General features: G+C 44.8%; 1 protein-coding gene across 1 annotated transcript in view; it reads right to left on the bottom strand.

Annotated features, from left to right (window-relative positions):
• Positions 1-19100, bottom strand: part of CRACR2B (calcium release activated channel regulator 2B) — a 36959-nt gene extending 17859 nt beyond the window's left edge. Inside the window, exons 1-7 of the mRNA XM_008919927.3 lie at positions 19042-19100; positions 8012-8267; positions 6432-6543; positions 3652-3823; positions 1367-1513; positions 988-1078; positions 763-855 (exon numbers count right to left, since the gene is read on the bottom strand). Coding sequence (XP_008918175.1) covers positions 763-855; positions 988-1078; positions 1367-1513; positions 3652-3823; positions 6432-6543; positions 8012-8224 — 828 coding nt within the window. The 5' untranslated portion in view covers positions 8225-8267; positions 19042-19100. The remainder of the gene's footprint in view (positions 1-762; positions 856-987; positions 1079-1366; positions 1514-3651; positions 3824-6431; positions 6544-8011; positions 8268-19041) is intronic.
• Between the last annotated feature and the right edge of the window lie 7031 nt (positions 19101-26131).

The raw sequence follows: 26131 nt of genomic DNA, 5'->3' as shown, positions 1-26131 counted from the left end.
CAGTTTTGCTGCCTTTTCCAGCTGCTGTACAGTGAACTGATGTTTTCAGAGAAGTGCTGTTTCATCCACATCACAGATATGTACCCAACTTGGATACCCCCAGTCACCAGCATCTTACAGGTACCTGCCATGACTTGTTTCTGTGGGGGCCACGGAGCAATTCTTCAGACACCAAGGAAGAAGGCATTCAGAATGGCCCATCACATACAAATGTCCATGCCACGGATGGCAGGCTAAAGGAAAGTCTGTGCTTAGATCTTTTATGTGACTGATTAATCAGTATATCAAGTGCCCAAATGCAAATTCACAATATGTACCTCTTTAAAGTGTCACAGAACTGCTCACTACAGGTCGTTTTGGAGCAGTCAGAAAACAAAAACTAGAGAAATCTGGCTCTTTTATGTCCATACCCATCTTCCTTATACACCACAAAAGACTCCAAACTCACAACTTTCAAATTTTTACCCTGTCTTTCTTGCCAGTATTGTACAACTGATAGGTAGATTGTGCCAAGAGAATACAAAGCAGATAAGAAAATGCATGAACAATACATTCACAGAAAGGCATTACAGTTGAAGACAAACCAATTATTTGACAAACCATTTCAACAGCTTTAGAAACAGGAGAGAACTACACCAGCTAGTGCCAAATTAGCTAGTACTAACCCTGAGTAGATTAACACCATTTTTGGTCAGAAAAAGCCTTAGCAGAAAGACAGCAGAAGGGGATGTGCTTGTTTAAGAAGGGTTTGGGTCGTGTTACCTTCTTCTGGCGGTAGAGGATTTTCTCCAGCTCCTGTTCTTTGTTGTGCAGTTCCTTTTGGAGCAGGTTACTCCTGTCATGTCTCAGTGCTTCCTGCAAAGGTAAAGATACGAAGCTGTGCATACAACACCCAGCACAGTAAGAGCTGTTTGGTGGCCAGATGAGCCACCACCTCTGCTTTAGACCAAAGGAGGTTTGCCTTTAGCCAAGAGATAGATGAGGTACCTGGCAGACCAGCCTCTCCCTTTCTGCTTTGATCTGTTGTTCCATTTCTTCATAAAGGCACCTGACTTCTCGGTCATGGTCTGACTCCTTCCTACAAAAGGCAGGTGCACACAGGTCAGGAGAGAAAAAGAACACAGAAAGGAAAGAGGAGGGTGGAAATGGATTCCTACTAACATCTGTGTGGCCTTGAGTGGGATTTTAACCAGACCATGTGTTACGGGTGGGCACTGATGCCAAACAAACTCATGGGGATCAGATCAAGATAAAGGGTCATTTTATTACAGCAAGACAAATCTTTACATCCTGTAACCCAGTCTCTCCTTGCATTTGAGGCAGGACCCAAGCATCAGCTTGGCAATGGCCATGATGTTCTCCTTACCGCTTCAGTGCCTGTTCCATGGACTCCTTCTCATGATTCACCTCCTTTATGTACGATGAAACTCGCAATAGAAATTCTTCAAAATTGGATAAGAGCTCCGGACGCTCCTTTCGTAGCCGAGCCCAGAGCTCCCGAATCTCATGTGGACTGGATCAACCATACAAGAGAGAAGGAAAGCAAATGAGTTTCTGTGTCATCTTACGAACTGTTATCCCAACTCCAACATGCACTCAGGACAAACTGCTGTTCTCCTATGATGACCTCCATTACACCATCAGAGCAAAGAGGGAAGTTGGACAGTGACAGAGCACGCATGTGGAGTGGGATCTGCTGCGAGATTAAAATAAAGTTTTAGATTAAAGTTTTTTTAAAGTTTTATTAAAATAAACTTTCTAGAAAGTTCATCCTGGAGTTATTTTTCCCAAGTATTCAGCAATAAGACATTTCATGTCTAAACCAAGACTTGAAGAGATGAATATTCAGCAAATTTCCTGTGAGTTACAGGAACAAACTGTTATAGCTCAGGGATTTTAGCACACATCGCAGGTGTTTTTCTTACACCAGGACTGTACTGGTCCTGCTACTGTCCTTATTTTTTTAAATGGGTTTGGAAACTGAGGCACAAAAAAAGATGCAAATTTGCTTAGGTGCTTAATCAGAATAATAATAGAAGCCCTAGAAGAAGTCTCCTTTTTCTAAACCTGCAGTAACGATTACACTGTTTTGACATTTAATTTCTTGCACCTTCAATGCAGCACTTATAAACTTACTCTTTCTCCAAGAGTCTTATAAGCCTGTAGACATCATTTCATGCTTCTTTTTATGGAAGAAATATTTTGGTTTTTTAAAATCCAAGAAGTACTTCGGGGGAACTGCTTTGAAATATACAGAATAATTACACCTATAGATATTATCCAAATAGATTTTTTTTTTGTATATGTATTTGCCTCCCTTAATATCCTTTGTGAAAAAAGCAAACAAAATAAACAACCAAAAAGCTCTTGATTTCCTCTGCCACCATTGCATGTCAGCCTCCTTTTTCTTTCCCAAGCTGAAAAAGCTGTAGCACTTCATCAAAACTTCGTGTTTTAGATAAAAAACCCATACTGAGTCCTGTTAGTAAATAAAACCATTTCTTTCCTAAGAAAACAGTGAAAATAATTCAGATTTCTGCTCTGACCCCCATTAGCTTCTGTTTTATATTACTTCTTTACAACAGCTGGCTTGCTACAAAGGCATGACATGAAGTAGCTACTGAACTCATTGCATAAAATTGCAAGTAAGTAGTCAAAATAAAACACAGGATAATTCCACTTTAAGACCTGATGCTTCTCAAAGCAGAGTTATAAACAGTAGAGACTGTTTTTCCAGAACAGTTTTCCTTTCACAGTGTCATCCAATTATTTGAGGCATAACAGCTTTCCAGAACGGGAAAAGTTGTTTAGCATTAAAAACGTGCAGGTGCTTTGCATCACAATACAAATGAGACAAAGTGTTTTGTGACAGATGCAACTCTGAAAGCAGCAAATTCCTTCACTCTCAGCTTCGGTCTCCAAGCCTGTCCACCTCCTTCCCTAACCTGGGCTGCTCCCTGCAAACTGGCAACACTGCTGGACTACAATGCCTGAAAAAAATAACTGCCACAGATGCAATTGGCACCTCAGCCCCTGCAGCTGTGCATCAGTAAGAACCAGTTATGCACAGTACTTCTCTTTGGAAAGCCTAAACACAGGCTAGATGACACTGGGGCCAGGACACTCTACTGGGGCCACATGACCACAGCATTAATATCAAGTTTCAAGGCTCAGGTAAGCATCCCTTGCCCAGCTTAGCCTTTCACACTCTTCAAGATCAGCCCAGTCCCAAGCAACAACTTGAGCATAGATTAAACATGGAGACTCTCAGAACTGATTGTCTGAAAATACATAAACAGTCACACATCATTCTGGAACAGACAGCACACTCATCCTCCTTGTCTTGTCTAACCCTCGCATGCTTCTTTTCGCTTGCTGAACTTCCGTGCCACCAAGTGTTATATTTTACAGCTGTGGTATGAACTGGAGTTTGGGAAACGCTTTGTGAAAAGCACTGAGCTAAAAGTAATTGGTAACTGATGAGAAAAGCCAGACCTCACTGCATTTGCTACCAAGCATATGAAAATCCAAGCACTGCTTCAGAGAGCAAGCAGCTCAGTTCACCTCTTTGGTCTGTTCTGGTACTTTGAAGTTTTGGTACTGCAAGATCAAAACAGGGCAACAGTAATGCCACACGACTCCCCTACTTACTCTTCAAACAACTGGGCTGCTCCAAGCTGCTCCATCATGGAACAGAATCGTTTCTCTTCATCGTCATCTCCTGGGTCCAAGTCATCTGACCAGCCTGACTCAAAGGTCTCCTCGTGCCTGGAGTGATCCATTCTCCCAGCCCCTTGACACAATTCAATCCCTATTAACTTCCCTGGTGGAAGGAGAAGGAGAGAAGGAGAATGAAAAAAGTCAAACCGGGTGTCATTTAATAAGCCGCTACTTACATGGCAGCCTGACAGAGCTCCAGGAGCAGCTGCCCACACTCTGCTGGGGCAGAATACAGCTCCTGGTCAGTAAAGAGCCTCCGTTCTGACGTCCGGAGTGATGTCAGCGTCCAGTCTGCAATGCTGGGACTGAAGCTGGCTCCCAGCCCAACGACAGGCTGCCAGGGCTCTGCTCACATCTGTGCGAAGATGATCTATCACCCGCGGCCTTGGATTCTCAGCACGGAAAGCACGTGGCACGAGGTCACTTCACTCCCACGGAGCGGCGCTGTGAGCTCCAGTTGCCAATGATCCCACGTGTTCCCTCTGCACTGCACACCTGGCCCTGAGTAGTACCATGCCTCAGTTCCTCAGCTTAAAAATGAGGAGGAGCTCATTATCCCTCCCTTCTCATGTGCTACATCTATTCTGATTCAAGTGCTACTACAGGACAAGGAGAGCCTCTTGCTAGGATTGTGTAGACTGTCTGAACAGAATGAACTTATCCCTCTGAGCACCTCCTCCTGCCCCATCCCACGTATGGAGGGCTTCCAGTTCTCTGGATTCTGTTTCATGCCGTGACACTAATGCCACGAGAACCTCATGCTATGCAAGGCATGTGACAAACACTGGTGCTGGGAACAACTTCTTCTCAAGAAACAAATCAAGCAGTCCTATCTAAAACACAGGCCCCCATCCTGTATACAGAGGTCATATCTCCATCAGCAGTTACTCTTCCTTTCCAAAATATATCTACTTGGCTCAAAAGGCAGAAATAACATCCCAACTACAAGACCAGGAGTCAAGAATGTTCAGAGCACAGATGAGAACATGAAGCTGCTCTAAGGGGAAAAATATCCATCAGTATTGTACCTCAAGGGACTTAACTCTACCACTTCTTAGCTCCATGCATCCAGAATCGAGCTGCTTCTCTCACACTCTTAAAATGTGATGTAAAAAAACTTGCAGCGTGGAGATACAGGCCCTACTCTGCTTAAAGCCTGATGCTGAGACAGTTAATTAAGCAGAAGGGGTTAGATTAGGCACTTTTGATGTCTGCTTCAAAGACAGAGTCATTATGTCATTATCTTTCTTTTACAGATGGGAAAATTGAGGTAAAGAATGATCTGAAGATTGTTTTGTCATCCTAGAAGGAGCAAGGAGCCCTCTCAAGAAGCAGACTTGATTGCAGCTTGAACAGTTTTCTTTGATTCCCCTCTGTACACTCCATAAGGAATACAGCAATAGGCCAGGCCAAACTCTTGATTTAGGGGCAAAGTCTGAAAAGGATTTCAATTATTCCAGACACAAAAAATGATTGTAAAGAAAAGAAATGCAGAAATTAAGTGTTTTGCCTAGACTGGAATAATTGCCATGGAGTCAGGCTGCCAACACAGGGTGGTACCTTACACAAAGGGAAAACTTGCCTACCTCTACTAGCAATGGCACTGAGGCAGGTGCCCTCATGATGCCAATCTGTGGCCGTGGCTGGGACAAATGCCTCAAACAACAAGATTTGGGAGTAACCAAGTCATAACACAGAGGGCACTATGGATGCCAAGGTGCCCAAATGTTGCCTGTTCACCTTCTACATAGTGCTAGACAAGAAAGCCAAAACTCTTGTGATTACAAACACTTTTTTTGTGATTACAAACAAGATTACTCTTGTTTCTAGCAAAGGCAGCAGAAACAGGTACAGTCAGCAGCCACTCAGTGGTTTAAAACAGTCCCGGAACAGACTGTCCCAAGATACAGCTTTCTGGGTTTATTCAGAGGAAATGTTTGCAACTTCTCCATTCACAGTGGCTGTTTCTGACCATTCAAATTCAAGCACCAAAAGCCCTCCCTCCCAAGTTGTGAGAAAGCCAGGAGCAGCCACAATCTGAGCAATCAGGACAGCAAAATCACTTCTGAAAACCCTAGACCATCTGTGTTCACTTGCTCTGACCCGGTACACTTAACACCTCTACATGTCCAAGGAAGGTGCTAACAGGTACAGATTTTCTGAGGGCTTAAAACCAGCTAAGGCAAATAAGCACCTGTGCTGCTGGGTGAGGACTCTGGTATAGGAGCAGCATTCTCCTAGTGTTTGGAAAAGACAAAAGTAAGGAAAATATAAAAGCTCATTTGGCAGTGTTCTAGCCTACTAACAGGACTCCTACTGATGCTCTTGAACAGCACTGCTACCAGCTGGAGACAGTTGCCAAGGGGCATATTTCTGTTCCTTTATTCAATGAGGGTCCTTATCCAGATGAATAACTGTGGATCAGATAGCCAGATACAGGTTGCAATATGTACCATCTCCAGCAGGTGTTCAGAAGCTGGCTCTACCAGGTAGGCAGGTAACAGTTGTGGAAGAAGGCAACACAAAGCCTCAGGAAGGGGGATAGCTGTATAGCACACCCACCTTCTCCAGTGATACTCACCTGAGCATGGGGAATTGTTCTGCACAGCTGGTGCAGCTTCAGCAGAACCACCGCACTTTCTTTCTTACCAACATAAAACATCATGTCACAGGCGGGCTTTTTCCTTCCTCTGCCTCTGTGCAGTCCTTACCTAGTCCCATGCTGAACTCCACAGGTGTCAGGTATCCCTTATTGTTCTGTTCCAAGCTGTCAAAAACAGTCTCCAGCTGCTGAAGGGTTAGGGGCAGTTCACTCTGGAGCCGCTGCAAAGACATAAGAATGAACAAACTGTAGGCATGACTCAAGTCTTCCCTGTGACTGTCCCTGCCATCCTCAGCTTTGGCTCACAGCAATGTGCCCTTTCAGCACTGCATCCTGTCCAGGATGTGACAGTCTGCCAGTACAGCTGAGTGATGACACAAACACCTGTCTGGAGCCATTGATATGGCGACACTTTCCACTGCTGCATGATTCAACCAGAACCGCAGAGAGGGAATTTCAGGTTATTTTGTTTGGAGGGAGTTCAACCCTCCTCCTCCCCCAATTTAGAACCACTGCCTCTAGTTTGCTGTCTGCCTCCCTACACCCCTGCCCAGAGGTGGCTGCCCCCAGGGCACTGCCAGCCTCCCACAACCACTGCTGCTCCCAAGAGAGCTCTCTGTGGGCACATCAGGTACCAGCTCCATCCCGTTGGCCAGAGAGAGAGGTCAGACTGGTGGGTATCTGGATTCAGTTCCCAGGTCTTGAAGGAAATCTTGCAGATCATAAATTAAATGTTCAGTCCATAACAGCAAGTTAGTTTTCTTCTGTCATATTGTGTCTGCTGGGGCTGTAGTATGACTCCCACAACATGGGCAAGGAGCAGAGTAATTTCCCTTCATAATACATGTGCACCTAGTGTGGAGGAAGGGGACCCAAAGAAACTCCCAAATAACAGAGAGGTGTAGGCTAAAACCTCATAATGTCTGTTAAATGTGCAGCTTTAGATAAAAGCTTAATAAAAATGTATTAATATAACTACAAAAAAGTAAGCTTCACACAACCTCAAACAAAGTGAGTCAATATTTCAAGCAGCATGAACCTGTCAGTGTTAATTACAGATGTAAGGAGAGATGGGACAAGAGAAAAACAATCCACATGTAACCTTCCTTATAAACCTTTAAAAAAAACCTCACTAAGAACACAGAGATTGTGTTAACAAATACTGCTTTTAACAAAAAGGAGCAAAACACATTATTCTAGAGCAAAATTATAGTTCAGGCCTAAAGTGAGTTTTTGAGATGAGGCTTTAGCCATGACTGAGACAAAAAAGTTATACAACTTTTTTTGTTAATAGGTTGGTGCATTGTTCATTGTGTGTTCTTTTGGGGGGTTTTTGTTTGGGTTTTTTTTAATTAAACCAAGATTCTTTCCCCCCATATTTTCCATCCACTGCATGCTTGTTATTTGTAAGAACTGTCGCAATTTTTTTTATTTTATGCATTCCTTAAAAATTTGGAATTGCAGTCCAACTTGTCTCAGGAAGTCCCTGGAGGTGCAAGGCCCTCTTGGAATTTTTGGTTCCTAGCAGCTGGCTGTGGCACAGTTTGGCTCCCGGATATCTGAATGAGACAGAGTCTACAGGCACACCCACACTCACCAAAAGTAAAGACATGGAACATTCTCCCCACTTCTGCCACCCATGACTTTACAGATCCTCCCAGAACAGGGGAAGGATTTTTTTTCTCTCACCTGCATGTCCACCTTAGTGATAAAACCCTTCTCATCCTTGTCACACAGCTGGAAGAGCTCCCTTGCCTTCTCAAGCATCTCCACCTCCACATCTTGCAGTCTACTCGTTTGGCTGGAAGGAGAAACACAAGAAGCCACCTGATCCTCCTCATCCCCTTCCTCTTCTCCTTCCCAGCGGACATATCCCAAGAGCACTCCCCTCTGGTTCTCCATCTTCTCAAAGTCTTTTCCCTCAGGGCATGGGCAAACAGAAGAGCTGTGGGACAGGAAACAGAGAAAACCCTGTCAAACATGACCCTGCAATTCCAACCCACACATGATCTAGTTACATCCTTTGTCAGTTGAAAGAGCAATATTGAGCATCCATATCTGGATTAGATAACCTTTAGAAGACCCTTCCAACCCAAAATATTCCATGCTCATATGAACTGAGCGGAGGGGGTGAAAGGGAGTTTGTGTCAGAGATACACACCACACGTCGGTACACACTGTACACAACATGGGTGTAACTAAGCCTTCCACACACAGTAACCCTCCACTTGTGATGGGCTCCAAACCCTGCACTGAGCAGGGATACTCTTTTGCTATCTCTCCTCCTCTGGGTCAGACCTTCAGGGCAGTGTGAGCTCTTTGCTGGTGAAAGCCAGCTGCCAAAGGAAGGTTTCAGCAGAGAGGAAAGACTGGGAAGATAAATCTGTGTGGGAACACAGTGATAGTCCCACATCAGCTGAGACAGGAGGCTCAAACGCTGCAAGCTGCTTTTGTCTGGTCTTAGTTCCTTTGCTAACAACATGTACTTTTGCTCCTCTTGTTACTTTTCTGCACCACCTTTGAACACCAAACCTGCACATCGAAACTGCAAGAACCCAGAGCACGATAAGAGCAGACAGGAAGGAGTAAGATCTGTGCAAGTAACAGAGGAAAGAGAAGAAGGAATGTTTCTCCCAGCCCTCTCCCACCCAGGTCCTCTTTCTGGCCTTCCACCTCTGACATCTTCTTGTTAACGGTTTCCAAATAATAACTCCAACTTTTTTTATGCTATTACAGCACAAAGAAAGGTCAGACAATTCCTACACTGGGAACTCCTGACCCATTGCCTTCAAGCCTCTGTTTTGGGAGCTCATAAGCTGCCAAACAGAATTTTAATCTGAAATGTTCACCTTTATAGGAAGGAAACCACACAACTATAGAGACATTTCAGAGGCCAAAGAAAATAATTCCCATTAGTTACAAGTACCCAAAGCAAAAAGGGGAGGAATGAGAGCACCCATTTAAGCACAGCACTGTGATTGTAAAGATTTATACAATGCATCCCTACCCCAACCCACCTTCCAGCTTACTGATGCCACGTTAACACCCTCCAGACAGCTTTTCTTCAGCAACACCACCACATTTTTAAAGCCTTTTTGCATGAATTGCTCTAGATTTCTCCTTCTGCAGACCTGTATTCTGCATTGCAGGGCTGAAGTGAGCTGTGCAAACAGGCTGAGAGCAGATTTAAACAGTGCTGGACAAAGAGGGCTTGCGGGTTGGCTTCGTTGGTTTTTTTTTTTTTTTTTTTAATCTCGAAGAAATTAAAAGCCACATACAGATGCCATGATAACAAACAAATTCTGTTTGCACTTCTGGTACAATGGGAGGATAAAGAGCACGATGGCCAGGAAGAATGTCACATGGGAGAACGATATGAAGCTGACACAAAAGGAGAAGGCAATTATGTACCACGCTATTTGACTCTGCTTATTACTGCTGGTTCGTGAGCCAGCGGGTGGTTCTGCTTCAAAGAACAAGCAGAACGCTTCGCTCCCCCTTTCACATCAGTGTTTTTCCAGGACACCTCTGTTTAGTGTCACTTGAGAAGATATTTATGAAACTCTGCAGAAGACTACCTATAAATGGGTACTATTGTATGTTTCTAATCAAGTAGACATTCCTGGCAAGCAATGGACACAGAGCTGGACTCACCCTTTGGGGAATACAGCAGAAGAAAGGAGGGAAGAAAGCAGGAGGAAAAGTAAGGAGGCAGATGGTGTCTTTCTCTCTTGCTCTTTTTCAAACCAACCCTCATACCAGGCATTTTTTGTGTTATGGAGCCAAAATAGTAAAATCTAGAGATTAAAGTTTGATTCTATCTATCAGCTGGACAGTTAGCTTGCTTCTGATGGCAAGTCTGTATGTGTAAGTAGTAAAGAAGTCAGGAAGAACACCAGCTTACTTTTCACATTCAAGCGAAAGATGCGAAGCTGGCTTTGAAAGAAAAAGGGGGGGGAAAAAAAGACCCAAGTATCTTATGCTGCCTAGATTTTACAGGTGATTATGGTGAGGAATAACAGCCACATTGATGAACGATAATTAATGGCTGCTACAGGCCACCTGCCTGAAGTTTATTGCCAGACCCATTCCTTTTGCAAAGATACAGCCTCAGCACAAGCAGCACCCTGTACCAGACAGGGAGCACAGGCGGCAGCAGAGGAGGAAAGAAAAAGGGAGTTCAAAGCAAGAGCCACGGCAGGATTGCTGAAAACAGGCAGAATAAGAAAAGGTACAAGTAAAATATATGTTTTCTGAAATATCCCTCTAGCTGCCTAAGAGACAGAGGCCCCCAGAAGTCAGGATGATCTTACTTTCCTATTATCAGCTTCATCATTTCTATTTCAAAAGCCAGAACAGCCCACGCAGTTGATGTCTCCCCAGCTTTGCTACAGCAAACAAAAGGTGGTACAAGGAGGATGTTCTGTTCTCTCTCCAAGACATTTTTTTGAAGCTGAAATCCAACCCATTACATCTCTACCTCTAGCATTTCCTCACTTTATCAAAAGCCCAGCTGTACTGTAGCTCCCAAACATTGGCTGAGCTAAAAGCCCCTTAATTAGAAGAGCTGGGAGCCTGACATGGACAAAAGTCTGAAAGGACTTTACTCATGTAAAAGACCAAGCCCATTAATTCGTTGTTCAGAGCAGGCAGTCTCTTATCCAAGCTGCTTCAAGTGGCTTCAAGCCAGATGTGGCTTTTTCAATTGTGAGACAGCACTCGTAGAGGAACAAAGCAACGATGGAGAGAGAGCCCCAGTAAGCAAAATACATCGCAACTCTGATGGACTTCTTTCCCAGAAGCCTGTGACTGAGAAGCTCTTCCTCTCTATCCCTGTTTGTAAGGCACTGCATGATGTAAGTGCAGATGAGGCACAAAGCAGATCTCAGTCTAATAAGTGCTGTCATACCTTCTCCAGTTACAATCATCACTGCAAAGTACTGTGGAAGCAGCTTCATCAGCAAGATGCAGAGCATCACTGAAAGACCTCTTTGAAAGAGGCTGAGGTCAGTAGAGTGCCAAAACTGTGGACTGGTATCCAAAAGTGAGGCAAGCAGAGCTGGCTTGGGTGCAGAAGGATCAGCTTGGGAAGAGCCACACTTGCCCGACACAAGCGGTGAAGGCAGAGAAGACAGGTACAGGCAGATAATGCTTTTGGTCAGGCAAACCTGCCAGGCTCTGCCAGCAAGATGATGTCAAACCACCTCCAGTGACAAAGCCAGCGGTTGTAACACAAATTTCCTGACAGAATTAATTTTCCCAGGTCCCTTCTGGCAGGAAAATGCAGTTATATTGAGTCGCCACCAGCTAAGAATTAATTTCCACACCTAGTCTGGAGTGAGGACAACCTCTGCATCTTGGGCTGTTGATTTCCATCACAAAATGTCCACAGTGGGTCATGGCAGAGTTTGTCTAGCCCAGCATCTTGCCCTCGACAATGGCCATGAATGAATGGTGAGGGAAGAATAACAGCAGGGCAAGCAAAGAGAAGACTTTCCTGAAGACACCTGTCAGCTACTAGCCACTGTCAGCCTGGGGCAATTCCCGAGCTACCTTATTCCTTCCTTATCTTCCAAGACACTTGCCCAGCCTCCCTTTGAAACTGTATCGAAACATTCACTGTTCACATGAACATGCTGATAGAAATGCTGTGCCTGCTACAGACAGGGGGTGCTGACAAAGCTTCATGGGACTATTACAGTTTTCTGGGTACGTGGTTTGACCAGCACCAACTCCACGAGATGGAGTCCCAGCGTCAGCTCAAACAAGACTTCTCTGCCACCTTCACATCTGGGAACTGTGTTAGAGACCAAAAAGTCCACTCCCAGGGCCTGGAAGATGGAAGCCCCAGGGACACTGGGGGCACCAATGGGCTCCAATCACCCTGGTCAGCCCCAATGTGTAATGTTCTTCTGCAGCCCCATCTTCTCCCACCCCACAGGTTTGGCTGCTTGTGCTCAAGGTCAGCTCTGATATTGCACAATCCAGATTTGGGCAGTGTCCAACACCTGAACAACCTGATACACAGCTTGAGAGAAAGCCAGGCTTCAGGTCCCATGGGTTACACTGGGTGTCTCCCACCATGGTGTGTGCCGGGGCTCAGCAAGCAAAAATTCACCTGCTCCTGCAACACAACTTTCCCACGGCCTAGAAAGCAAACATTGGTCCTCTCAGACACAGCACAGAACGGGAAGTGGACTGCCATAAAGACAGCTAACACCAGATTTTCTATTTCTGCACTGAAGTAACCCAGACCAATCTTACATGAATATTCTTAACCACCTGAGGCATAAACACAGGTCTGTCCTGTGCAAAACTGTTGCAGAAAGTCAACTGAATCCCAGAGGCTTGGCATTCTTTGGGGAAATCATGAGACCTGAATTTTAATCCTGACTCAGCTGGCCATATGGCCCAGGGTAAGCCATGTCACCTGCCTATGTCTATAGACTGTTAGCCCCTCCAATTTGGTTCCTGATGCTTGTGACAGCTGGCACTTTATTTTAAGACTCAGTTCCTGGAGACTGATAATTACATGTGAAACTCAAGCACCAAAATAGTTTCAAAGACTCGAAACTGAAGAATGAAAAATCTGAACACAGAAACTGCAAATTTCAGCAAACAGAAGAACAGACCCAAGGTACTTTTCCTGGAAAGGGGAAATACTTATTTGAAGGCAGCACTACAGGGTCACAGTTTCCAATTTATTGTCTCGGAAAGCTTCTCGTTGTAGCCACAAGTAGTTTTAAACAGGTAGAGGAAAGTCATGGCTAAAATACTATTGACAGCCAAGCCCTTATCTATGTGACCGTGACCACCATGAGCACATGACAACTTTGGGGTAGGTTTTTTTTTCCACAGCCCAATGACAAGGAGAAAAGGAAAGTGGGGAGCGCAGCCAAATTTTCTACAGCTGGTCCTTAGATGACCCTATTCACCACAGGGCATTGTACATGCACTGAATTCCTAGCAGTCCTCCCCAGTGCAAGACAATGAATCAACAGTTAATAAGGAGGAAAAACCTAAGCATAACTGGCTTAAGTGGCTTACCCAGGATTACAGAACAAGTCCAGTGTTTGGGCCCTGGAGAACTATAAGGGAAAGCAGGTTTTTGCTTTCCTGTACCACTGAATTTTTGGTGACACAGTTGTAGAGGGGAACATTAAATAATAATCGTTACAGGTGTCCAAGGTGTCCCACAAACAAAAGTGCTCAGATACTTGCTGGGAAGTTTCCCAAAAGACATCCTCCTGTATCTCCGCCTAAGACAATATTATTAGAAACAACAAAACCACCCCCATACTAAAGCTAAATATTTAAGATGTTTATTTAAACAAATCAGGGGAACACACACCCTTTCCTTTCAGCTCCTGATGCAGAAAAATAGTCTTACGGCTTCAAAGGAAGGAATCCACCAAGTGTTTAAGTACACATTGATCACACTCCTGGCACATACACTGGATAAGACAGGTTTGATCCCTTATATGAGAAGATATTACACAAGGAAGAGAAGGGTTTGGTAACAGATCCCTGCAGCAGGAGCCTGTTGCTTCAGCAAATTACAAATGCACAGCAAACACACGCCAATATGCAGTAGTACAAAGCATTTGTTACTTGTTCATGGAATTGGAGCATCACTCAAGAGCAGATGAGTAACAGGTAAGTTTTAAAAGAAAAGGGCAATAAAAGTTTCACAGGTTCTTATACCATTTGATATCAAACACATGCCACTTGTTCTGTTTGTTCTACCTTCTTTTTGGTCCCAACGTTTTGAAAGCTAATAATTACTATAAAAACTGCATGCTGTAGGTCACAGTCACATCTACACGTCCCATATTTTATAGTACTGTGAAATTCAGGGATCAAATATACATATTTACAATTATTATCCTAGTTGCATGCAAAAAGCACATATTCTAAATGCATTGACAAAATCACAGGTATGCAAAACTGAACAGATGAAGGCATAGCAGAGCTCTTGCCAGGGAAAGACACTGAAAGATGCTTAAAGGAATTGGGTACCCACTTGGTGCAAATTTTTTTAAAAGGCTCTGCCATGGTGCCTGAAAAGGCTGGGAGGAGAGCAAAAAGAAAACAGTTATGTCTCTAGTGTACTTTGTTCAAAATTAATTTTCCTCTTTCCTTTCTCTAGGAAATTTGTTTCCATTGTTTGGAATGTGTTTGGGTGGTTGTTGGGTTCTCCCTTCCCAAAGGGAAAGGCAGGAAAAGAAATACACTAAAAAATGAGAAAAACATCAATTGTTTTGTGAGGGTTTTTTCTTTAGAAAAACCTAAGAAACCCATACACACCCTGGGCAGAAAGCCTGAAATCAGGTGTTCATATCTAGAGCTACACTTTACTCTCTGTTTTAATTGCCTGCACTTGACTGTATCTCTTTAAGAAAACAGGAACAAATCCAGGAACCTTTGTGTTGTTTATTCAGCAGGGGATTAGCCCAGCTTGATAGCCCTGAGCTAACCCCTGCTGCAGGATGGATGGATGACTTCATCACGGGATATGCCAGTAGGATACAGAGGTATACCCCAGAAACAGGGACAGCTGCAAGGGGCTTCATCTTTCTGAAGAGCAACTTAAAGAGGAGCTCTGCTGAGATTCACCATTTCCCTCACCAAAGCTCCTCAAAGGGGAATTTACCATATCAACTTCTTGATCTAAAAAAATTTCCATGGGGAAACTGTTTGATGCAGACTCTCTGCTCCTATCTCCCAGCAACTTGAGAGTGGTAACACCTCTCTTTTTCCATTTTGAGAGGTGAACAAATAAAACTTCTTAAAACCGCACTCAGTTATGCTTCCTGATTCAACGGCACAACAGAAAAGTACCAATGTGTGCCCAGAACTGCCAGTATGAGAAGTCTGCAACACAGACAGGTAATTACAACATACCAGAACAATGCTCTTCACCCAGAAATTGCCACAATTCCTCCATCACAGCCTCATGCCACTCCCCAGCTATGCCCATCTCTGTGGCACTTTGCAGCTCTCTCACACTGGCACAGAATGGGCACTGCAAACACTGAGGGCACTGGAACCTCTCCTACTAATTGGAGTTTTGGCTTTGCTGGGTTGTTTTTCTTGGGGAATGTAGAGAGAAAGCATCAGTTTTTCCTATAATAATATTTGGGCCGAGAGTTAATTCTCAGCAATTAAAAACAAAACCCAAACCACATTTTTTCCATAAACAGCTAATGGTCTTGGATCTGTCAATACAACTAGCACATAGCTGATTTTTCAGAAAATAAAAAGCATGCCTGCAAGAAGACATGACAAATAGTAACAGCTAGTTTAGAAACAACTTATTTTCACAAATTCCTTCACTTTATAAAGGCTTACAGGTTTCTTGAAACTTTTTTTTAAAGAGACAGAACATTACATAATGTACAGTGCAACATAAGGATTCGTCTTCTATACCGCAGTAGCAGAGTAATGGAAAGAACAGCAAGATTGGACCCTTTGGGTTCAAGAAGAAGAATTAATTGTATTTTATAGGCTAGAGATCATGCAGCACATCACAGAGGACAGGCTTAGCCAGCAGGAAGCAAACATCTTTCACTTAGTGAAGGAGAAAGGGCTCTGACCAGTATCATTTCCCACTGATGCCACCACTGTTCATGTTGTACCACAAATGTGCAGTTGTTAGAGGACAGGAACTACCAGCTCAAGAACATAATTGAGAAAGACAGGATACTTTAGCTTGGATTGTGAAGAGATAATACAGCTTTTATTAGCTAAACACCACTAACAGTGCACTGAAGTTGGAGATAGATGCTGCTCTGAGTTCAGCAATCAGAAGGTAGATTATGCCTGTGTAACACCAAGTATGTTGACCACAGAATATGTGCTCTGCTCTGCTGGTGATAACTACCGGCCAGGCAGACAGGCAGGACGCAAAGAAACTTTCTTTGCCAGCCCAGATCTGGGAAAAGGAGGATAAAAGACTCAGGATTGGGTGCTTGACATCAAACATGCTGGATCATTTTTGATTGAAAGCAAAAACTGAGAACTCCCAGGCAAAGGAGATCCCTGCTGTCTTCTACTCCTCTTTTCCAAGAGCTGGTGAGGCAGTCAGGAATACCCCAGAAGGAAGACAACTCCAAACCTAAGCTGGCATTTAAAGCTCTTCAGGAAATTACATAAATCCAGGGCAGCTCCTCAGCTTGTTTAATTGACCATCACTGGTAATTCCCTCCTGCCTTACCTGCCTCTTTAGAGAAGGGAGCACTTGCATGCAGAGCAGGTTGTACTAGAGGCAACAACCAGAAGTCAGTACACTTCTGCTGCTCATGCCACTAGTTACTGAACAGCTAAGATGTCATCAAGAAAAACAGGGCCTCAGCTTCTGCAGCTCAGCAAGGACACAGCAGGAGAAATGCTGCTGGGGAGACTCCTTTCACACCCTGCAAGCAGCAAAGGCACCAGGTACACAAGGCTCTTCCCTGGCCCCCAGGAATGCAACCACACTTGGTATCCTACAGACAATTAAGTGTGGGACTTGCTGACAGAGGATGCTGAGGATGTCACAGGCTGCAAAGTGGCTGTTTTATTCTGCCCTGAGTTTGTCCATGAAGGAAAATTACATAAAGTATCGATTTTGGTGAAAATTTTCTGATTCACAAACAGCCAAAAGAGTGTACTAGAAAACTATCATTACACATCTATGCTGGGAAGATGAGGGATCTGCCATTAGCTGCTGTAGGAGATGCAGAGCTGGTTCAGCCTGGCTGCTTCTCAGCATGAATAGAGGCTGCTTTGTCATCTGCAAAAACCACCTTCAAAGTACATAGAGTCTCTGACCAAAAGCACCACAGCATTTGCTGTGTTTTCACCACTGACAGTCCTATGAACAGGACTTGGTACTCCAACAGCTTACTGAATACATGCAACAGACAATGATTTCTTTTCCAGCTGAGCCAGTAAGTTCTCTGCAGTACCTGAAACCTCCTTATCCAGAGGGCTACAACTGCAGGGGGTATGCATGAAGTTCAAGTACCTTTTCCTCATCCCAGGAAATTCACCTCCAATATCTTAAAAACCACACGCCGCTACCTCACCCCCACAATATCTTCCAGGCTACACGTTGGCAACGGGACCTGTGGGAAAAGCTTTTCCTCACTATTCTGAATTTGCGAGATGCACTTAAAGGGCAAAAACGGTCTGCAAATATTAACAAGTAGGAATGAGTATGGGGAGGATTTCTAGGCACTACAACTCACTGTAGAAGCCTCTCCATGGCTGGGGCTGTATTGGTTTTGCCCAGGAGGGATGTATGAGACCCATGGACAGTTTGACCTTTCTGCAAATGTTGTTAAAACAACAAACAGAGCCGAGGCAGATGGTGAAGCCAATTTCCAAGAAGACATTTAACCCATTCTCTGCCTCACAGAGATGAAACTTGCCATGTGCACAGGTGTGTGACACTTGGTTACTTCTCAGCTCATAATCTACCCTGCTAACAACAGGTATAAAAGTAAAAATTCACTCCTTCCTGTGAGCTAAGGAGGTGTTGGCTGTGCTATGCAAAACACTTTTCCTGAAATGCCAGTGTAACCTATGCACTAGAAAAGGATGAAATCTGTGCTCTCAGTAGAGAAACCTCTTGGCTGTCAGACCACTGAGGGGGACACAGGTAAAATCTTGAATCCAGGTACTCCCCCTCCCAAAAGAAGAAAGGATCAGTCTGAATGTACAAGATATCAGAAATACCCTCTTCCTTTCTCATTCAGGGGGGACAATCACCACAAAATATTAAAAGCTTCAGATTTCTACAAGACAGAAAACTAGAGAAAGTTTTGAACAGCCACAAGCCTTGAACTGCTCCTCCACAAAGTGGGATAAGTGTGCAACTGAAGGGCACCTGTTCCCTGCCTCCCAGGCACAGTTTAGTGCAAGAGGCAAACTTGGAAGCAGCTGCTGTTTGAAAGGTGCTTTTGTTCAACACGTACAGTTGTTCTGAGAAAGGTAAAATTACTGTAGGGGGGTTGTGCGGTGGGATATTCCACTCTTTGACAAAAGCTGTCATTGAGTCAGAAGCCCACAACAGGAACAATGATACAGGATTACAGAAAGGGGCAAAGGGGAATAGGGATGTTTATGAGAGATAGAGGAAAATTTCCTGCCAAATGTTTTTACAGAAAAATTCCTAGTGGTCTTCAAAACCATGCAGCAGGAAATCCTTAGTTTTTAATCTGACCAGCTCAAGGCATCCACTTCATAAGAAAACATCAAAATCTCAAATATTCCAATATTCAGCTATTACTCTAAATCAGCAGTTTCCAAAATCAATGAGTCACTAGAATTAGTTAAGCATCTTGCAGAACCACATCAGAACTGAGAGCAAGTTTCTTAAGTTCAACATTTCCAAAGACCTCAAGTGATCCAAACTGATGCATTAACTGTCTGTTAATTAAGCATTCCCAGCTCTTGAAAAACCAATCAATAAATTTTCCTTCCTCTGTCACAGGAATAACAACTGGTTTTTGCAATGGTATACAATGCCACTGCACTCAGTGAGCTCTAGTCTGCTGCTTTAAAGCAAAAGCAGGAAGTCAGAACAGAAAATTCCTAAGAAGAAACTCTGCTGAGACACAGCAACTTTCAAACTCCTTCAGACTTTCTTCTCCAATAACTCCTTGCCCAAATGAGAGAGACTTTCTTCCCTCCCCTCCACCCCATTTTCTCTCTCTGCAGGTGTCCCCAAATACCTTGAGTGGCAGGACAGTATTGCTCCCCTTCCCTGGAACCAGCAGTGTACTCCACAGCAAAAAGCTAGTGGAGAACAAACTCTGCCACCGTAAATAGAGGATCAGAGCCGGTCCAAGCTGGGAGGTGTGGTTTGCAATGCTCCCTACGCATCTCACCCCCTTTCCAACACAAGCTGGTAGCCATCAGTTCAGAAAGCAGCACAGGAAAACCTGCCCTTAAGCTTCCAAGGTAAATTTGTTGTAATCCTGCCTTGCACACAGCTCTGAAAGAGAAGGGCTTGTTTCTGATCTGCCTTAGGTGAGACGGGAAGAAGTGATAAGAAAGCAGATTAGCCCTGGTCTCATGCTAACTTACCTTCCCTGAGAAACTCTAGCTGTGCTTGTAGGTAGCTCTCTGCCTACCTCCCATCCAATTTCAACAAGGGAAGAGCTGGAAACTACCCCTGTGAATCCTGCCTCAAGTTTAATTCCACTTTTACAAGGCTGGAAACCTCTTTCACAAAGAGAAGGACAGAGAGTATAAGAAAAAAGAAAAGCAAAGCATAAGATGACAGGGCAAGGAGCATGTTTCCAAAGCACTGTAAAACACACCCCAGGGGTGGAGTACACATCCCAAGACTATCTCACTAAAGCAGTCAGAGATGCCACCCTCTATCCTGCCACTGACCAAAGTGTCACTCTATCCCACAGCAACCCAGAAAGGAAGCAGAGCCACCCCTGCCTGCTGACAGCTGGAGATGCTGATGGGGATTTGTCACTCAGCAGCAGCTCCAGAGCCCCCTGGCAGCATGAAGATGTCCTCAGCTGTGTCAGCTCCTACTAGTTAAGCCTGACGTCTTCTCAGGAAAGGTGACAAAGGAAAGGGGAAAAAGAGCATGTTGAGACCCTGGCCAGGCTGGCTCTTCATCACCTGGCATGATTTTGTCCTCTTTTTTCACCCTTACCCCAAATGTCTCTTTTGTCAGCCCTCAAGGATAATATTTGCTCAGAAAACAAGCTTTGCCATAGTCATGAGTGAGCAACCCTAGCCTCTACAGAGAGTAAAAAAACCCTCTTCCACCAATTTCCACTGAGAAGACTCCAGCTGATAGCTGAACAGCAGAGACCTCATCAGCCTGCAAAGAGAGGAGCTCCAAATAGCCCCATCCTACCTGCAACAAGCAGTAGCAGGACCTGCAGAAAGCAAAGGTAAAGACTGGTCCTATTAGCTTAAGATGGTTATTTCAAAACCCAGATTAAAAAATGGGCATGAAGACAACTACAAGCCATCACAGTTGTCTTTAATACAGGTTTAACAGGGCCAGAGAGCTCCCCTGAGCCATCTGAGAGGGCTCCGTGATGCCAGAGGGTAGCTCTGCTCCCCTCTGACCTCCTCAGAGGCTCGGCTTTGCCTAAGCCCCAGGACCCCACATGCTTTGGGGAAGGCTCTAGCCTTAGCAGTGTAGCTGTGGCAAAAATTCCAAACCAAACAAACCCATACCAAGTGAAGTATCTGCCTCTGAGCAGGAGAGTTTACTCACCATTTTGTTCACAGTGGCTGCAGAAGTCATGCTTAACACTGACCCATGGGCTTGGCTGGGATTCTGCTAGAACAGTACAAAAAAGCAAGCAAACTGCTTTCCTGCACCTTGCAGCCTGTCCTGTCTCTAATCTCCTCTTGGGGTTCTTTATAAAGGTTCTCTTAGTACTGACTAGAACAAAAAAGCTTATAAGACACAAAAAAATAAATATACACATTGGAGCCACATTAAAGAATCTTTAGCGTCTCATGGATAAAGGTCAGGAAACACAAAAAGTTATGGTTCCCATAGTAATGCTAATCCAACCATACTGCACATCATTGTGTATTTGGTGGTACACATTGAAAAGAAAAACCCTTCATCTACCAATGCTTAAAAGGTTTCTGATTTAGTAAAGGCACTTGAACACCACCCCCCACACGCAACATTTATTGTTCTGAGCAGTGGATTTTCAGATCGAATTGGATTAAGCCAATCTAAGCATCACTGTAGCTCCCCATATCTAGGGCAATAGCAAGAGCTCTCAAGCATGATTACAGACTGAACATTATTTGTCCAACCTGAATAGAGGAAAGGGATCCAGGCGTCAGAATGGGTTGAGTCACCAAATCGCAGTCGGCGCAGATTCTGCACTTGGATGCAGCAGGGAGGTGGTAAGGAGAGAGGGGAGAGAATGACCGACCAACCCACAACCAGTAAATGTTAATCCATTTCTATAAACACTCATTTACTTGATACTGACAGCCTGAAATATCCTCCTGCCTAGTATCCCACCTCAAAAGTCTGGAAACAGACTGTGAGTGAACTACAGCCATGCTGACCTTCCTCTGGTACAAATCTGTGTATTCTCTGTCTCCAGGCTATTGAAGTCTTACCTTCATGCTTTACATAAAGCCTGCACCACTCTTCCAAGAGGGAACAGCTACAAGTGGTCCATTTGCATTGAGCAGCTCTGACTGAGCAACCAGATTTGCATTGGAAGCGAAGGACTCTTTGTGCCATAGCAAACACATTAAATCAAAAGGGTTTGAGCACCTGTACTGGAGCAGAGGATTACTTCTCTGCTTACATGTCTGGGAGAAAGGAAGGCAGAGCAAACATCCTGTACTCCTTTAAGAGGCAAAGAGGGTGAGGAAGAAGAAAGGTAGCTCTCAAGCACAGGAACAAAGCATGCAATGGAAGAAATGTCTATTTGTAGGGGCATCCACATGTGTCCTTTTCCACCTCCAATAAATCTGAATTATCTTCCTAGTTCCCATGATCTCAGACAGAAGGGCACAGTTCAGGACAACAGGCATCTCTGAACTTCAAAAACCAGAGAGGTGAAGAGGTTCTCAGCCCTGCTCATGGAGCAACGCCAACACCAGAGTCCACAGCAGGGCACAGGAACACACAGCAGAACTCCTTCTGCCCACAGGGTTACTGGATGCCCGTTCCTTTATTCACACCCATCAGCCCCTTGCTTTCACTATCCCTTGGGGTGCACTCACCTTCCTTTTTGTGCTCCAGCATCAAGTCTCCATGTTTTAAGGAGGCTTTGCAACCCTCCCCACAGTTGCAAAGCCTGACTACTCCTTTGAGCCGCACGAATTCCAGTTGGCATGTAGCCACACCTGCCAAGGGTAACAAGGATTTGGTCATGCTTTATCTTATCTAAGCAATGATGACGCTTTTCTTGCCTCTTGGGCAAAGCTCAGTAGCTCTGCACCTGCCAAAGAGGGGAGCTGGGCAGAGCCCAGGAGCTTCAGCCTGCAGCAATGCACCCCAGAGCAGGATGGCTCTGCTGGCCTGCCTGTCCCACCCACAAAAAACAGGCACTTAGTCCACAAACAAGAACTGTGGAGAAAATAAGGCTAAGCAAAATTTACACTTCTCATCTCACCACCACCTCAGGTGCTAGCACAGGCATACAGCTCACCTTCCCTAAAAACAGTACAGCCACACTAGTCCTTGCCAATAGACGAAGCAATATTTTACAGGGAGTCAGACTACTTGTCCAGAGAGAAGACTTCAATATCTGTCCCGCTGTCAACCTACAGGTCACCTACAGCTTCAATTCACAGCTGGAGATGAGCTTGGTTTCCTCCTTGTCATTTTATAGAGGGAGAAGAAGGGAAATTGAGGCAGATAAAAGCATTACTCTTACTCACAAGATGTTTTGAATTCGATGGAGAGGGATTCAGCTACTCTAACAGTGAGGGCCACCAAGTTCCAGTATTATTCCATGTCCGCCTCCCTGCACTTGCACCTCTCCCCAGCTCCCACCATGCTCAACCAAGGCTTTACAGCTAGCCTGTAATCTCCTTCTAACCCTGCTTTTCCAGAGGCTGGACTCATCTAGCTATATCCCAACATAGCTGGATTTTTCCCAGAAGGTTTGCTTTCCATAGCCTAAATTACCTATTTATGCATTCCACAATTTTATTTTAAACAACACACACCTACCAGTTCTATTCCTCCAAAGGTCTGCAGATATGTCATTTGTTATTCATTGGAAGAACTTGAGATAGGAAGCAATAAACAGCTGGGTGTTGTTACCTTGATTGCACAGCTACAACAACTAGACATTTTTCAAGCCTTTGCTGTATTGCTTTAGCCTACATCCAGCACATGTGCTAAAGGCTAATTCTTTCAAAAGAGCTGTAGGATAGGTCTTAAGAGCCTTGTTCATAGCCTCATCTCCTCTTTGGAAACACAGGTTGCCTCAGCCCATGACACATCACCTGCTGTGAGCAGTGACAACTTTACATCTGCCAGGATCTTACCAAGAGCACAAGTTCAAGCCAGCCTCAAGCCCACACTGTGCTGGACCACCAAAGCAGATCTCCAGAGGTTCACGGCTCCCAAACACATTTTTAGAGGTCTCCTACCATCCTCTGAACAACACAAGCCTTTCCTGCAGAACTTTCAGGTATGTGTAATCCTCAAACTTCCTTCTGAACCAGGCACACCCTTCCACATAGACAGGGGCAGTAACTAGGGCAGAAAAGTGATACGAAGTCTCCTACCAGCACAGAAATTAAAACTACAGAAGCAGAGGCAACAACTCCTCCTTCAGATGACATCTCTGCTAAATTAACTGCACTCACACACTTCACTAAATAGAAAGCAGGGATGTTACAAGCCTCCTTGCTCTCAGTCTTATTATGTGACAGATTTTCTTCCAGTTATGCCAAGCAAACGAGAACACTGTACCCTTCCAAAGCATCATACCATACCCCATTTCCTCCCAAACAAACTTATGATTAAAGCCACAGTCTCTAAGAGCACAAGACAGTATTTGTTCCTGCTTCAGTGCTCTGTAACACATGGTTAAGAGAAAAACACTTGGTTAAAAAGTCCACAGGGCTTCCCAATCACGTTACCCCAACCTGAATGAAGCACACCATGGCTCCAGACTTCATTTGAAAGTCCACAGCCTACACAGAACCCAAAACAGGTATTTTTGGCATTGTTTTCTCTCAAAGCTCACAGTATTTGTTATTGTGCTTGAGGTGCCCAGGTCCTGCAGTCCAGTGAAATACTGAGATTCAAGCATTTCTTGGAAGCTTATACAGACATGCAGAAATCTCTAAGACAATCAGAAATGAGCACGAGAAAGAAAATTAAGAATTAAAAAAAAAAAAAAAAAGTTACATCATTCCATGGCGGTTTTTTTATGCCTAGTTGATGGTTTTTAAAAGCTTAGGGCTGGCAAACCTTTTGAACATACGGCCTAAGGAGAGCACATGGTGCTCCTTGCCATAGGAGAAGCACATGGGAATACTTAGTAGATCCACCTAGTGCTCCTTGCCCAGCTGCAGAGATCAGGTTTGCTCAGCAAAATGAGCAATTAGGGCAAAGCACAGGGAAATCCTTCTTGGCATCAGACAAGAAATTAAAGGTTCAAGATGCAGGATGGGGAAAAGAGAACACTGATAGAAAATACTAAGAGGGGTAATCAGAACATCCACAGCACCCCTCTTTCAAGCTGCTGGGCTATGGATACCTGGAAGGATGCACAGTGACAAAGGACAGAAAGCCTTACTGACTGCTACTATTCTGCTCTTCTGGTAGGACAACAAAATGAATCATTCCAGATTCAGACAAACAAAGTAAATCGATTATTTCCACCTCAGATTTTATACGGACAGCAAGCCAAGGCATCTGGCAGGAACAAGATGGCTGCTCCACCCAGTGGATGAGGACACATTTGCTGCAGCTGAAGTTTCTTGTCACCATCCTTAAATCCAAGATGAGCTTCTACAAACAGGCAAGGAGAAGAGGGATAATTAAGTCACCAGAGCAGCCTTATGAAATCAAACAGATTTAGACAGTGAGTAGCTGTATTATGGAAACCAAGCCCAGTTTATTGTACATAAGGATCGATATCCTCAAAGCTCTCTGACCATGAAGAACATTGTGCATGGAACTGTGTCCATGTGATTGCTGTTACTGTCAATTGTCCTCATCCCATTAGTTTATTCTCTGAGGCTGCCTGGCAAAGTCACAAGAAACAGCTATTTCCACTGCCTTCAGGAGATGCATAAATATTTTATATATATAATATATATATACATATTCATCTGCATAAACCTGCTTATATGATCCTCCAAAATAAATACAGCTCTAGAACATAAGAAGTAAGATGCAATTGCCCCTGACCTTGCATAAAGCAAAGCTAGAAATTAAGATTTTCTGAGAGCCCCTTGATGCACAACAGCCATCATCTCCATTGGAATAACCAAGAACTCAGCAGGTCACAACTAAACAAGCAAGCTGTGTTTGGATTATCCTGCCTCCTCAGGATATTCCTGAGCACCGCCATCTCCCTGTGTCCCAGGCTGGAGATCCCTGGCCTCTTTTCCCCTTGGCTGTTTTCAGGAAGTCCTACAGGAAGGACTTGAGGTTCAACACACAAGTTCACTGAAGTGCATCCCATGCACACAGGATGTTAAAAAGACGCTGCAGCCTTAGGAGAGGGAAAGCTCTGGTATTTTTTCCTTCCAAAGAGAAGGAGAAGCAGCACCGACAGAGCTGCCATAGGGACCTGGAGCATCTCTACTGTGCAGTGTCATCTGCACCTGAATCGTGGCAAGAGAGAACAGTCCCTGACCAGAGGATGCTGTAAAAAAAAAAAAAGAGAGAGTAAAAGGTCTGCATTCAGGTCAAAACACAGCAAGACCAAGTCCCATGACCTTATATAAAAAGCCTGAAAACTCACAGCAGAGGAGGAGACGCGAAAGGGCGGCAGCTCCCCAGCCCGGACCCGACCCGGTCAGCGCTCCCCATCCACGACCACGGCCCGCGGCTACGCCTCAGGAGCGGCGTGTGGTGGGGAAGGCAGCTCTGCACAACGTGGCTGCTCCTACTGTCCCTCACGCAAAGCAACCTCCGACTGGGGGCGAGGGTTGTGGCTCTGACAGCAGGAGCGACGCAGCTCACAGCCCCCCCTTCCGCTGCTCTCCCCACAGCGCAGGGCGGTGCGCGGGAGGCCGGACAGGCGAAGGCGCCGCCGGGCTCTTCCCAGGGGCGCCGGTCCCGCCGGGCAGAGCGGGAGCTGCCGGGAGGGGACCCGTCGAGGGGGCCCG

The sequence above is a fragment of the Manacus vitellinus genome, unplaced genomic scaffold (assembly GCF_001715985.3).
Source record: "Manacus vitellinus isolate BGI_N305 unplaced genomic scaffold, ASM171598v3 scaffold_59_pilon, whole genome shotgun sequence".
NCBI classification, from domain to species: domain Eukaryota; kingdom Metazoa; phylum Chordata; class Aves; order Passeriformes; family Pipridae; genus Manacus; species Manacus vitellinus.
Note: the sequence above shows the minus strand (reverse complement) of the source record. Positions and strands in the feature narration are given on the sequence as shown.